Source organism: Cygnus olor, chromosome 6 (assembly GCF_009769625.2).
Source record: "Cygnus olor isolate bCygOlo1 chromosome 6, bCygOlo1.pri.v2, whole genome shotgun sequence".
NCBI classification, from domain to species: Eukaryota; Metazoa; Chordata; class Aves; order Anseriformes; family Anatidae; genus Cygnus; species Cygnus olor.
The window spans coordinates 8,512,196-8,526,958 of NC_049174.1; the positions used below are offsets into that span (position 1 = coordinate 8,512,196).

Consider the following 14,763-nt stretch of genomic DNA (forward strand, 5'->3'; position numbering starts at 1 on the left):
CCTAAAAACAAAGCAAAACAAACCCACCTGTGTGCTTTAGGTCAGATTGACCCTTGAAAAGATCCTCAAGAGAAGCTGATAATTAAGACTGTACAGTATTCTCTCTTATGTTTTCAGACTTTATCTTTACAAATACAAATATGCTGTTTTGTCCACTTGCTTGTGAGCATAATTGAAAGAAAAGGAGATTATCTCCTTTAACGTGATTTTGTTTGCTGAATTCTGTGTTCTGCAGTGAATGTGACCCTGTGCATATACAATCCACGGAGCAAATGCTGCTTAGCATGCAAAACTGCGAGCAGCATGGGAGATTTGCCCTTCCTCCTTAGAGGAGAAGTATTAATTTGTATATCCCAAGTTGCAATGGCAGGAATAAGATTTTTTAGAAATTAGATCTCCTGGCCCAGGCCCAGCAAGCCCAACTACCCTGTGCCAGGTTTACACTGCGGGTTCCGGGCTCCAGCATAATTCATTTTTCATTTGAACTGCTGTTTTTTAAACCTGTCATTTTGCAAAATAAACAAAACCAGAATACCAAGATCCATCCAGGCTTTTTAAAATCTGATTTCCCACCTGAATTACAGTCAAACTTGCCTCCATACGTGATATTTCATAGGCAATGATGTTCCAAAGCACATGAGCAAGCAGGCTGCCATCCCTGCGCTCCATCCCGTAGCTCCCTCATGCGACGGTAGTTTTCCCAATAAATAGTGAGACAGAAGCAGAAGGCTGCTGGCAGGATGGGTTTGGCAGTGTGTAGGGAGGTAAGAGCCCTTCCAACACAAAGCATGTCAACTCTTCAGAACGGTTGAAAGGAAATTTATTTTGGAGGAGTGGGTTTAGTTCAGATCAGTGGTTTGCGTTTGGAAGGGGTCTCATCAGCAGCTTCCCACTTTGCATCAAATGGCCAAAGGGAAGCAGGATGCTTCAAACGGGGCAGTGAGCATGGCTGTGTAGTGCACAGCTTTACACGGCACCAAAGTTGGATTTTAAATGAATTTATGCAAGAATGAAAGTAGGGCCAAAACTGGAAAGGCCTCTCTGTTATGAAGATGCGATTAATCTCTAGTTGAATAAATATCACTGTTAGAAGGTACTTGAATATCAGAATGATTTAATCTGAAAATAATTGAGAATGCAAAACTGAAATCCATCGGGGAGAGGAATGCAGATTGTTCTATTTTGATATTTAGCTGATTTTTTTGGTGAGGAAATTCTTGAAATAATGGGATGAAGTTTGTTGAACTGATCATTCTTTTGCCTGAAATACTTTGAAACTGGAAGAAACGTTCATACACTTATCAGAATACAGAGTTGGGTGAGCTTCTGTCAGTACATTTTATGTATTGTTGATATTTCTTCTTTATGCATTTAGTTTCCCTTAAAAAAAGCCCAAAGACAAGATAGAGTCGCATATTAAGTTGAACTTTTTCATTTAACACATTCCTTTGATAATTTGTTTTTTAAAAAAAAAAAATATGCAGTTTACTTACACTTAATTTTCAGACCCAGATGTCCTACAATTTCAGCAACAGCTCTGTTGGCACTACCAGGAATTTATGCATTTTTGCAGGCATGCATCACATCTACATATTAAAGTTATTACGGGGAACACTACCCAGTTTTTGAAAATTAACTCATACTTGAGTGACAATAAAATATCTGGACAAGAACGTGGCATACCTCCGGAATTTGCTGTGCATATTGGGAGCATCTAATCAGGTAATGATGTCACCTAGCTTCAGTTTAGTCATGGTGTAGCACTCAAAATACCGAGAAAAGCCAGTAATGGCAATTACCATTCATGCCTTCCTCTCACTGCACAGCTCCCAGAATTCAAAGGCACTTCTTTGATGGTTAAAAAGGAAAAACAAAATTGATTATTTTAAACCTCTCTGCAAAAGATATTGCTCTCTTTGCAGTACTGTTTCAAGTGCAATGTCAACTATGGCTAGCAGTAACTCTGCAGGGAGTGCAGTGATCTTGGGTTTCATATGTAAATTTATGCAAAGGGCTTCTGCAAGCCTAGCATGTGTTGTTCTCCTCAAACATCACAAGGCACTTCTTCCTACTTGATGTGGCAAAGGGAAGAGAGATTCCCTCTGTTTCACACAGCAAGGGGAAAGCCTGCAGAGTGCATGTAAACAAGCAAGAGACCCATGATCCATCATTATTTTTAAAGTTGGTAGAGCTGGAAATTCTGCTGCGACAAAGTTCTGCCACCTTCTTTGATTATTTTCAATGGAGCTACGTCTTTTTAGGACACAGGGGGTGCTCTTTATGTGTCTCCATATGGTCTGAAAGGATAAAATTATTAATCTAAAAATAACGGCATTTGGGGATATTCCTCACCTTGTCTCAAAATCATCACTGAGAAAAAGAGGATAAGTGAAATTTTTCTATCACGATGTCTTTAAGCTTCTTAGTATGCTGTGGCCCATGCACCTGTTTATTTATCAGCACCGACCTCTCATCCACATCTCTCCTCCAGTTTCTAATATATTTGCTTTTGCTTCACTTTTTAACAGCAGCAGACTTCTGGTCACTGACCATGCCAAGCAAACACATCTATGAGCCTCTTTACCCTTCCGTGATAGATTTCCCTTCTGCTCCTGAGCACTTTTTGGCTGTTCCTGGGGGGGGTTGTTGGCATTAACAGCGCTCACCCCTGGGTCAGGGTCTCCCCACATGCCTCTCTGCTCCGAGGATAAAGAATAGAGGATCCTAGCTAAAGGATAGCCATCTACCATCCAAGCTAGTGGGGTAGGTGCTGATACTGCTCTCTAAGAGGGATGAAGACAGAGCTTGGAGCAGATTCTTGTAGTTTTGAATCCGTAATGGTTTTTTAATAATAGATATTGTATTGCCTGCTTGGTCAGATGCTTGCAGTGCGCATCGAGATGGATGTGAGAGGGAGGCTGCACTTGCCCCAGGGCGTGCATAGTCAGCACGCTCTCAAAACCTGCACATTGGATCATAACGCTGAGGGATTGCAATAGATCAGTAATCACAGGAAGTTCAGCAAAAATAGCCAAGTAAATTGTTACAGCGAGTTGTGGCAATTTTAGCAGTCAACCAGACAGTGCAAAATTAGGGGTTGTTCATTGACATCTGCTAATGAAGTTGGAGGGAACCAACCGTGAAGCTCGCAGGGACGAGGCTCTCTGCATCTATGTCTTGGATTCCCCTCGCCTCCAGAAGAGCTCATCTCACCAGCTGATGTCTATTAAAAGCTTAAAAAAAAGCCACAAGAAGGGAGAACCAGACCCTAGTTGCTCGTGCTCTAGATGTTTATCTTCTTTAGTTGCCTTAACACATAAATGATCCTTGGTTGCTTTGATCATGATGTAAAGTTGGAACTGCAAAAGGAAAAAGCTAGTAAAAAAGAAGATGGGAAAACACTGACGCTGCCTGTAAATAACTCTTAATCACTGTTTTCCCCCCACTCTTGGTGAAAATAATTATTAAAGATGTACCACTGTACTTTCAAAGTGGCAATCCATGTAGCTCTGTAGTTTTGCCAGGCTAAGTAATACCATTTCTTTCTCAGAAGATGCTATTTTCATTTGAAACCAGGGTGATTTAAACCTGATGCTTCAAAAATGGGTGGTGATTGATTAGTCATCAGCCCAATAATGGAACACATCTGCATTTTTTCCCATCTGTATCATATTCTACATAATTCATTTGGCTTAATTGGACATTAAAGACTTTTCCCTATTAAAACTGCAGCAGACTCACCTGCCCCTGCTTGGCTTCTCTGGGATTCCTCTGCCCATGCTCGCTGCTGCTCAGAAACCCCCGTTCCAGCCTGTGGGATGGGAGGGCTCGGCGTGGGGCTCTGTCAGACATGTGTGCCCCTTCTTATTTTTTCGGAGTGGAGTTCATTTTTGCACTGCAGCAAGGCCTCTTCTATCCACACTTCACGTACACAGGACTGGCTCCTTTTGCTTAGCTCGAAGACCGATAACAAGCTCATCGGGGTGGTATCGGGCACAGCAGGGCCCCAAAAGTTCTCAAACCAACAAAGCAAGGTGCTCGTTCGCTCACTGTTCTTCCCAAAATACTCAGGAAAGCCCATGAAACAGCTATTGACCTGCCTTCAGAATGACACTTGGAGAATACTCCCAGGAGGAGTTTACTGCAGTCTACATTATGTAAAACCACTTGTTGCAGCTCATATCTTAATGATGTGTAGTCATTTCAGGAAGTGAAACTAAATTGTACCTGGCCATTAGTCCCACTTTGTCTCTATTGTCCCAATTGTACCCTGGTGATTACTCTAGGTAATAGTATTCACTAGAAAAATGTATATTAAGAAAAAAAAGATGGAAGAAGGACTTTAAAAATTTCGTGGAAATGATATAAATCATTTCTGATCAGCAGATATCATCCTGCGGTTACAAATAAATGTTTTACCATGGTTTGTGAATGCCATTTGAGATTGGGGTTCTGCTGTACGTACCCCTTTTGTTAGAGGTCTGTAGCACAAAGATGGGCACCAAGTGGGCAGGGAAGGACTCAGGAAGTGGAGCTGTAAAGACAAAGTCCCGTGGAGCCTGGAACAGAACCAGGCTTTGAATCTAGACTAATTGAATCCCTGTGTAAATTCTTTAATTACTTAGCATGCACACGCACAGAAGTACCAGCTGGATTATATAGGCTAGGAGGAAACTCCTACCAGTTTTATGAATGGTCTGACATGCTCTTTGATTAGAAAAAATAGTAGAACTGAGCTTTGGCTGCTACAGCGTAAAACATAGTGTAAATGAAAATCAGTACAATGTAAATCTGCTCTTACACATCTCCTCCTTGGATCTCATTGTCTCCTCTTACGTGTCAGAAAATCATCCAACCCTGCTGGTCCAGCTTGCTGTTCAGTTAAATGTATCATTAAAAAGACATCTAAAAAAGATATTAGTGCAGCAAGAAGCAAAACGAAGAATACGAAGAGCAAGGCAGAGGGCTCTGCTGTGAATAACTAAATAATAACTGCAAAAGGAATGAAAAAGCCAAAAGCTCGTGCAAGAATTCAAAGGGATTCCACTTTAAAGCTTTTGAAAATGGCCCCTGGCTGGGGCAAATGAGTTCATTTAGTGTGTGACTTAGCCCTTTATTCTTCTCTGAGTGGCATGTAGCTTCAAATTGTCCTTAAGCTTGATTACATTCCTGGTTTATTTGCTCCTATTGAGAAGTTGTTATCCCAAATCTCCAGCTCACTTGATTTAGAGAAGGTATGTGATAGAGATGGCATCAAGAAGTGACATGTAATAGCCGGCTCATTAACAAAATCCTCGCGGTATGCTTTTAGTGCAGCAGCTGCCTAGGTAGCAACAGTAATTGATGCATTTGTTAATAAGCTTGTGGGCAGAGTATGCTGAGGCTGATAAAATACCTGTTGGCATGTGCTTTGTGTTACCACCAGAACCCTGCGCTTTCTTAACTCTTTGCAGATGAGCTCTGCTGCCTTTTCATGCGGGTCATGCAAAATATGCTGCTGAATGTTGAGTTTTATGCATGGTGTGTTTATACCAGGCATCTGGGAGGAAAACGATGGAAAGTCTGCAGACTTCTGAGAGCCAAGAGCTGGTTGATCGTGCTACTAGGATAGATCACAAACCCCTGGGAGCAGGACCATCTTCTCCAGCTGGCTGCCAAACCAGGTTTCTCTGTTCAAGTGGTGTCTGCAAGGATCATGGGGGCTAGTTCTTTCTGGTGTGTCCACAAATTGCCTCCAAAAAAAAAAAACACAACAGGTTAGGGTGGTTCAAGGTATCTGGTACCTACCTCAGGTTTGATCTGTAGTAGAAATCAGGAGAAAATAAATGTGGCAGAGAATAGGATGGCAAGACTGAAAGAGGATGGGGTCTGGATCTTCTCTTGTGGTTGCCAGCTCCTGTGGCAGAAATTAATTCTCAGAAGGAAGACCCAGTAGTAAAAGGTTGTTTGCCTCATAATTAGGCAGCTAGTAATGATCTCTCATTCAAAGTCAGTGGGAAAGCCAAGGTCAACTCTACCATTTTGGGACCGTCTCTGATCAATATTTGCAGTTTCTTTTTCAGTGAAGCATTCTTGGTGCTGTTAGGATCTATTAGCTGGATCATGCTAACACTAGAGAGGGAAATGTATCGAAAATCCATTGACACGAATGCCGCTGACACAAGGAGGAGTCGCAGAGCACCCACTGGAGGGTCTGCTGTACCTGTGCTGCCTGGGTTTGTGCAGTCCTGTCCAGATGGGCCCTCAGCTGAGCTCTCTGGGAGCTGCTGAACTACCAAAGCTGCAGCTAAGGAGCCTTTGTAGAAGTGAACTAAGTATGTTTGACATCTACAAAACAAGTCTGAAAACATACACTAAAACAAAAATATACATGTAATGGTGTTATTTATCAAATTGACTATTTTGAAAAAGGGTGGGAAGGAGAGAAGGAAGAGACTCAGCTGCTCAGCCCAGAAAATAGAGTCTGAGAGACTCTGTGAAATGCGTCAGGGACAGGGAAGCATCCATGGTGATGCTTTCTATTTTTCTGACTCAAAATTTGCTTTGTTGAGATCCAATTCAAACCGTGCCATGATTCAGAGTGTAGCTGTTGCTTTTGTTTGTTTTGTTTCCTGCAAGGCCTGCTTGACCTTGTCATTTGTATAGGCTGAGTGGGTGAAATGAAAGAGAATTAAGCAGGTCTAGCTGAACAGACAGTTAAACAAATAGGTTCTCCATAACGTGGTGTTGGTTTGGTCACCGAGCTTTCCTGCAAAACAGCGAGTGCTGAGAGCTTATTCATCGCCAGCTGAATGAATTCTCCAAGCAATGATTGCTTTGTTTCTGTGTATTACTCTCTATTAGTCCCTGTAACAAGCTAGAATGGAGTTTAGACAGTTCAGGTCTCCTCCAAATGGACCTAAAGATTTCATTAAACTTACACCATGATAGTATTTTGTCGGCCATTACTTTCTGCTTGAGAAGGCAATGGATGTTTTCAGATCTTAATTCCTGTATTTGCTAGATGACCCCACACATTTTCTTGCATGCATTATTTACATGAAAGAAATAAAAATTAACTGAATACAAAAAAAGTCACAGATGCGGCACTTGGCCGGTGTTTCACCTGATTCTCGGTTCTGTATCATTGCGATTCTGCTTCAAAACAATACCCGTTAATCTATTCTCACACCGTTGCACAAATTGGAAAAAGCTTTGATGACTCTGAACATATACCAGTTGAGCTGGTTTGGGGATTTGGTATTTTAAATCTTTATATTGGTGGTTTAAATAAATAGTAGATCTTTCTATATTGGTAGCCAGTGGTTTCTTTCTGTTAGGAATTAGCCAACCAAAATGATATTTGGGCATCCTTTACCCAACCTTCTTTGATTTTTGCATTTGTTCCTATGCTGCATATTCAAAGTTTTTCTGTCACTTTTTTTTTTTAATTTTCATTTTTTAGTCATTATGGAAGAGCAGCATGGGGAATGTTTTCTTCAGAAGTCCTATAGCAGTGTTGGTATTCAAGTCAGTGTAGTGGTCAAGAGACCGTGATAACCTAACAAATAATAACTTACATTTATTTTAATACATACAGTTACTATATCTGGCATCCACGGGTATCCAGCCCAGTTTCATGTGCTTTCTTCTTTGCAAAAATACAAGAGTGATGCCTTGGTTTCGTCTCCACCGTCAACAGGGTGATACGATCGCTTCCTGTGACTCCCGCGGCATGCTGAAGCTCTGGGACATTCGGCAGTCAGTCCCCATCATGTCCATCGATGCCGGCCCCCGTCCTGCCAATCAGGCTGCCTTTGATTACTCTGGTAGGAGCTTTTACCAAGTTTTTTTTTTCCTTGAGACACGTTTTACTTTGAAATCTACACTTCTGAAGCTGGAGAGCATGTGTGACACAGCACAGATGTGTTCATTTGAAAGACGAGATGCCCAATAGTACCAACTGGCGGTCGATGCACGTGTTTTCTGGACAGGATCAGCAGTTTGGTCTAATTTTCTGTTTACAGAAAAGGCAAAATGTACAATAACAAGAAGTGCAATTACAAAATTATTACATAAAATACAAATTATCACTGAAAACTTAGCAAGATTTCCTCTGTTCTAGTCACGTGTATTCTCCAGTACTGTCTGTTCTTTTTATTTGCTAATTCTACAGTTGCATTTCATAACCACCTTACTAAGTCCTCTTATAATTGCCTCAGATTTTGATTGTGTTGACAGGAGTGCTTACTGTGCACAAAGTATTGAAATAACCAGTTATTTTTCATTATCAACCTTGTATTACTGTGTCAGCAGTATTCTGAATGAAGGTGCTTTTTCATTTGAAGAGGGGCTGTTGTAAAATATTTTTTTTTTGGTTTAAAAACAATACTAATCCTCAATTCCAAAGCACGGACAAGCATTTATATTGCAGCATGGAATTTGATCTTCACTCAGAAAGTCATTCTTACTCAAAGGTAGGATAATATGATATGACATGATGTAATGATATAGAATGTAATATGTATTTTGTTTATTGGAAAATATGTATGCATTTGTGTTATATGCATAAAATGTTTCACTAGAACGTGAGAGAAAAATAAGGAATCATTTAAACAGAAACAATAGCACGTTTTGTCATAATGACCCACATACTGTGAAATCCATAATACAAATAGTCTCTTGGCAGAAAACTTTGCCATCAAACTCTAGTCTTTTTGTAGTGTTTTCACAGATCTCTCTGCTGTACTGTTAAATAGGGTATTTTCATTTCCAGGGGATAAAATACATCAACACCGTCCATTTTTGACCACTTCCCAAAGACAAATTTAATGACTATTCTATTTATGTGTGTAATTTGGAACAAGAGCTCATTTTTTCTTGGTTAGGATTTGAGGCAGTTCTGCATTTCTGGAGTAGAATATTGAGTTATTTGCAAAGGAATCACATCCCTGCAGAGTGCAGGAGCAATATTTCTAGCCAGATGGGAGGTTTCCAGTAGAAAGGTTATCGGCCTCAGGCAATCTAAATGGGCAAATTTTTCCAACGTCTGGATAAAATCCAAAATTTTCTCTGCAGGAGTAAGCACACATCAGAGAGATCCAATTGATATGGATGATCAGAACGAGGCATAACGTAACGGGACGCAGTCGCACCTACTAAAGATACGAAAGTACCTGGGGAAGAGAGAGAGGTCTTTATAGCTTGTGGGGTTTGAGCAGAGCCCCTGCGTGCCCTAGCTGGGGCGCAGGGAGAGGCACCCTGGGCAAGCTGCACAGGCAGCGCCTGTCAGAGTATGTAGGTACCTTGCAGAGGTACAAGCACACAGCTACTTGTTCATTACGGAGCGGTTTTTAATTTGCTGGGCGAGTGTTGTGGCTGACAGCAATGCATTTTCTGTGCTGCATCTGAGTGTAATGGTGCAGTGGTTTCAGCAAACCTGGGTGCAGCCAGTTTGGTTCCTGTTAGCAGGGCAGCATGGGATCCAGGTAGAGCTCCTGAGTACATGAATGCTTAACTCATGCTGATACCATTTTGTCATTATTTTATTTATTTTTCACCTACTACGCATGCTAGCTAAACCAAAGTGAGCCTGAGTGATCCAAAGGTAGCCCTTGATGCATCAGTGGGAGAGGCTGCATGACGTGGTCCTCTGCAACAGCAGACGGCTAGACGAATGACCCAGCAGTTCCTGCATTGTTTGTCTAAACAGTAATTATTTTTAACAATGTGTTGATCAATATGTGGACTTGGTCAAACTATTCACTCAGTCATTTGAACGGGGTTAGCTAAAAATAGGAACTGTATTGAAATAAGTCAAACAGCAAGAATATTAAAAAAAGAAAAAACACCCAAATAGGGCTGGGAGAAGGTGTCCCATGCTCACTTGGCAGCCTGATGGGCATTGGCACACTTGTCTCGTTTGGGACCTCTGTCTGGGGAGGTATTTGGGCGAGTTTTTCTGGCTTTATCAAAGTGTGGCTTAATTCCTGGCTATGTCCCTCAGTCCCTCCTGGTGATGATATACCACCTAGTGTAAAATACTTGACTGCATTAGTAGTCATACACACAGGAAACAAATTGTTCAGCTTCTTGCAGGTGGATTTAATTACTAGATTAGAGAGCCATGGTTGAACAGTTATGGGTGTTTTTTTTCTGCCCCGTAATTATTTAAATTATAGCTAATAATGATAGAAGGGTTTTATGAAAAGTTTGGTGGTGTCTGCAAATGAGATTGAGGTCAGAGATAGTAAGGCCCCAACTAATCAAATATCTTATTTGGTTTTCCTTTGTGTTGTTTTTAAGTAATTGTAATTGCAGATGTAATGTAGTGAGAAACATCTTACCTTTTATCTTAAGTGGTGATATCTACTCTCAGTGTGAGATGTGCTCGATGGGAGTTGCTTCACAAAGAGCTAGCACCAAGAATGAGTTTGACAATTATTGGGATTCACCTGATGGCCTTATTGCAGATGGGTCTTGCTGACTCATGATCTGAATGCTATTCAGGGGATAGATGTTTGACCATGAAGCCATTTTCTTCTTTCTCAGGACCACACTCAGATCTTAAATAAGTTAGTGAAAAAGAGCTGGGTATAAATCTTTCTGCTTTAGATAAGTCTGGTCTGCTTCCTCGTGCCTTAGCTTTCCTTTCGCTCAGCTGGCAGGTGTACTCTTCTCTGTGGTCCACTTGTGGATGGGGAGAAATTAATTACATGATTAACTGATCACTATTGCATTTCATGTAGGCTTTCTTCTTCCATGAATCTTTCTGAAACTAGCTCATGGTCTTGGAACGGGAGATGGTGCTGGAGCTGGTGGGACTCAGCCCCCTGGGGGCACTGATGGTCAGTATTGTCCTTGGTGTCAAAACCACCAAGGAGCACGGTCCTTGAATTCTGCATTCTGTGAAAGGTTTCAGAGAGGGCACCGGTTGTGGTTATTTTCAGGACAAACCACAACACAAGTAACTGTTGATTGTTTTTTTGCTTTCTTTTCAGTAAATTCACTTAACTTTTTTCATATGGTAGTTACCCAGCATTCCCACATGCATATTTTCTTCTGCGGCATTCACAAATCCCTTATCTCTCTCTTGTCACCAAGCTTAGATGTTCCCAGTTGCAGTTTAGAAAGTTTACTTGATATGATTAATCACAATACAGCCATTAATAGTATGGAAGAGGTAGGGAAACTGTAGAGGATTCTAGTTTATTTATTGACATACTTATTATTATTATCATTATGTATTAAAACAAGCCAAGCAACTTTCCTTAAAAAAATAGTCCAAAATCATCAGCCTAGGAAGAGCCTAGTGCTGCATTTTGAGATCTGCAGGTACAATGAGTATATTAAAAGAATGTAAAGTTTGCAAATTAATGTGAAAGTGAAGAACTGCGAGAGTCAACATCACCTTGTGATACATGTGGTTTATTTTGGGAGATAGGAGTTTGGGGGATGCAGAAGACACGTGGTGCTAGGAAGTGGCTATGGAGCAAATGGTACAGCTTTCAGCCACGGTGAAGTTAGGGTAGCTGCTCCGCGTTGGTATCTAAAAGCTGGCTTAATTTGCTTAATTACACCATCACATGACATTACACAGGACTGTTAATAGGAGTTGGCCATTAGCCCAGTGGGTGACAGGATCGTTTGCAGTTCAGCCTTGGATTGTTTTTGGTATTAAATAGTGATCCATGAATTTGTGTCTCCATAGTATCCACCCTTCACTGAATGCAGAATTGTTCTTAGCAGGATTGCTGGGATGTCAGTGCTGCAGCACCTTCAATATTTGCACTAGACATTATTTGGGCTAGTCCTGATACTATTAAAGCCACAGGTGATTCACACAGGCCTCACAGGGGATGAAGGCAGAGAAATTAAACCTTAGATTGTCAGAATTTCTGCTGGTACTGGGTCTTCAGTTGAAGTCCCAGAATTACAGTTTTAAGCTGTCTTATCTGGTAGCAATTTGGGTGCTCAGAACAGAGCCGGCAGAAATAACCCCTGTAAATGGAGTAGAAAGATTCAGAAGCAGAAATTGCATTTGTTTAAATTTGCATGTGCCTAGTTGAGTATATATCCTATTTCTTAAACATAAATAATACTGATTTATTATATGGCAGTCTCATTTAGTTAGAAGTATGATCTTGCAGTGAGCAAGGCACCCACTCAATTTTCTCTTTGATTCCCTCAATTTCAGGTGGGAGATGGGCTGCAAAGACAAGCAGGTATTGAGGTGCCAGGTGCTGGTCTTTTCCTTCTTTCCCCTTTTTCCTTCGCATTTCTGGTTAATTCATGTCACTCAAGTGGTGCCAAGTACATAAAGCTTAATCTTGACAGGCTGAGGGATTTGTCTAGGATGGAAGAAGCTCTCCCTTGCTGGGAAGCTGCGGGGTGGATTTTGCCATTCGTTGGTGGATGCGAGGAGAGCTGGGGATGCCCTGTGCCTCTAGTCTCCGGAGGGGACTGTGTTGACCAGAGATGAGTCCAGGTATCAGCAGAACCGGGGCAGGATGGGGTCTCGACTCTTCATCTCACTTTTTTTGCATTTTCTGAACCTTGTTTTTCTATATTTGTCGCCCTCTTGCTTGTAGTTAAAGTCACGCTTGATGGGAAAAAAATCCTCTAGTGCAGAATTTACCACAGTAATCTTTTTAGCAGCAATCTGATTTTGTCCATATAGTGCAATTATGTGCTGACATTAATGTGTGTTTTTCCCTATGACCCCCATTTCTTACTAAAAAGCTTTTTTCATTACAACACTTTATTGCTGTGTGTTCTTTAATCTCCAAGGCAGATTACTTGATAACATCAATTGATTCCTTAGGGTGCTTTTTCCCTTGTGGTTCAGCGCCCGAGTCCCTACCTCATTTTGGGTATATATGAGCTGTTGCAGGCAAAGCAGTCTCAACTTGGGAAATTTTTACTTAATTTAAGTTATTGCCAATTAACAGAAACTCCTGATCACTCATTCGGGTATTGAGACAAAAGAAAACATGAAGAATGAAGCAAGCACTGATGTAAATGCTTTTCCTCCCCCTTTTGCAGCCTGAATTTAAGCCAAGCATCTCTTGTCCTGCCATTCCCAGTCTCCACCTGCTGTGTTTTAGCCATGGGCTGTGCTCCACCGTCCCAGCTCCTCCGCTGCAGCAGCAGGCGATGCAGGAGGCTGGGGCTGTGTGTGTGATGGCTTCTACCTGCTGCAAATTTGGCCTCCGAGATGCTTTGCCTCTGCTGCTCCCTGCTGCTGCTGCTCCAGTGTAGGTCACCCGCAGGCTGCAGTCCTTTTGGGTGTTCCGGTGCTGTTGAGGGTCGCTGAGGGCACAGTCCTTCAAGGGCTGCGTGTCTATTGATAACACACCCATGTATGGACTGATGGGGTGCTTGGGAAATTCATTGGGGTGCTCATGTGTAAGGCATCTGGGTGTCAGCGCTTGGGCACCCGTGCATGAAGTGATGGGGCGCTCATGCAAGAACCAATTGGGTACTGCTGTGCACATTTGTTGGGTGTTCATGCGTGGACTGATTGGGCAGGCATGCATGAGTGTAGTTAACCCTGCAAGTCTAAGCCGAGATGCAAACAGAGCTCAACATCGATTGAAATAGATCCAGGTGTAATTGTTTGGACTTGTCCTGGCACTGGCTTTTCCAAACAGAGCTCGGGTAGCTCCTGATTCTGCTCATTAATCACTTTGGACGTGCTGTAGCTCCACCTAAGAGGGCGGCAGGGTTACCAAGCCATGTTTCTGATCACATCTTTCCAATCTGTTAGAGAACCAAGACTAGTTCCTCTCTATTTTGCTTCTTTTCTCTTAATTCTCCTTTTTTCCCTTCATCATGCTGCTGTCCCACTGGTCTTTGCGTTGCACTTAGGACTTGGCATGATGTGCGGAATTTGCCTGCTTTGCTTCTAATTCAAGCTTTTCATGGGTCTATTTGCAGAGCATAAGCTGTACCTTTGCAGGTCACTCATTCCTCCTCTTCCATCATGAATGGTTTTTATGCCTGCTACATCAGAACCCTGTCTTCGCTGAGGGTTTGAACGGTCGTAGGGGTTTGCACTGGAGTCCAGGAGTGCCTTTGTCCAGGAGTGCCGTCTTCAGCATGGCAAGGTCTGTGTGTTTTCACTGCAGCCTCACACACTCTTCTATGCAAACTAAGGATTCTCATGTTCTCTTTCCTCTAACTATAGCTAATCCACATGCCTAGGAGTTTTGCTTGATGGGCACAGATGCAGCCACCCACATCTTAGTTCTCCATTCTTCGTTTGGTGATCAGCATTTTTGATTTCTTTGGCTTCAGATCTTCTCCAAGCGCTGTTGTGTCAGTGCTCTGCACCCAAGTGCTGGTCTCATGCATGCCCTCTCAGCTCTTCACTTCTGCAGAAGCTGGGCCAAGCAGCAATTAGCCAGAAAAAGTTCTTGCTCCTTCCTTCCAGAACGGGATAAGACAAACAGCAGCAGATTTTCAAAACCTGTCCCTCAGGGGGAAATGGTGGTGGGCTGGTTCACCTCAGCCACGCTAAGACAGAGCCTTTGTGCTTTGTCCTTCACGCTGAAATCCCTGCTTTGGCGGAGTTTTTCAACAAGCAAGTGCTGTTGCCCCAGCTGTGTGCTGGTAGGCAGCGCACCAGTATTGTTGTTTTGTCCCTAGGTAGCCTGCCCAGCCGGCGTGCTTGAACTGACGAATCCATTAGTAGGCTCCCTGGAGAAATTGCTGTGTGGACTGAGTTGGTTTACACAACCCGTGCCCTATTTTCTTGTCCCCATCATTCTGCCTGGCCATGGA

The 14,763-nt window shown here is 42.3% G+C and overlaps 1 protein-coding gene across 4 annotated transcripts in view; it reads left to right on the forward strand.

Moving 5' to 3' along the window:
• Positions 1 to 14,763, forward strand: part of SPAG16 (sperm associated antigen 16) — a 403,853-nt gene that overhangs the window by 298,333 nt on the left and 90,757 nt on the right. For all 4 annotated transcript variants that reach the window (XM_040561425.1, XM_040561424.1, XM_040561423.1 and 1 more), the window contains one exon: positions 7,682 to 7,808. In XM_040561425.1, coding sequence (XP_040417359.1) covers positions 7,682 to 7,808 — 127 coding nt within the window. The remainder of the gene's footprint in view (positions 1 to 7,681; positions 7,809 to 14,763) is intronic.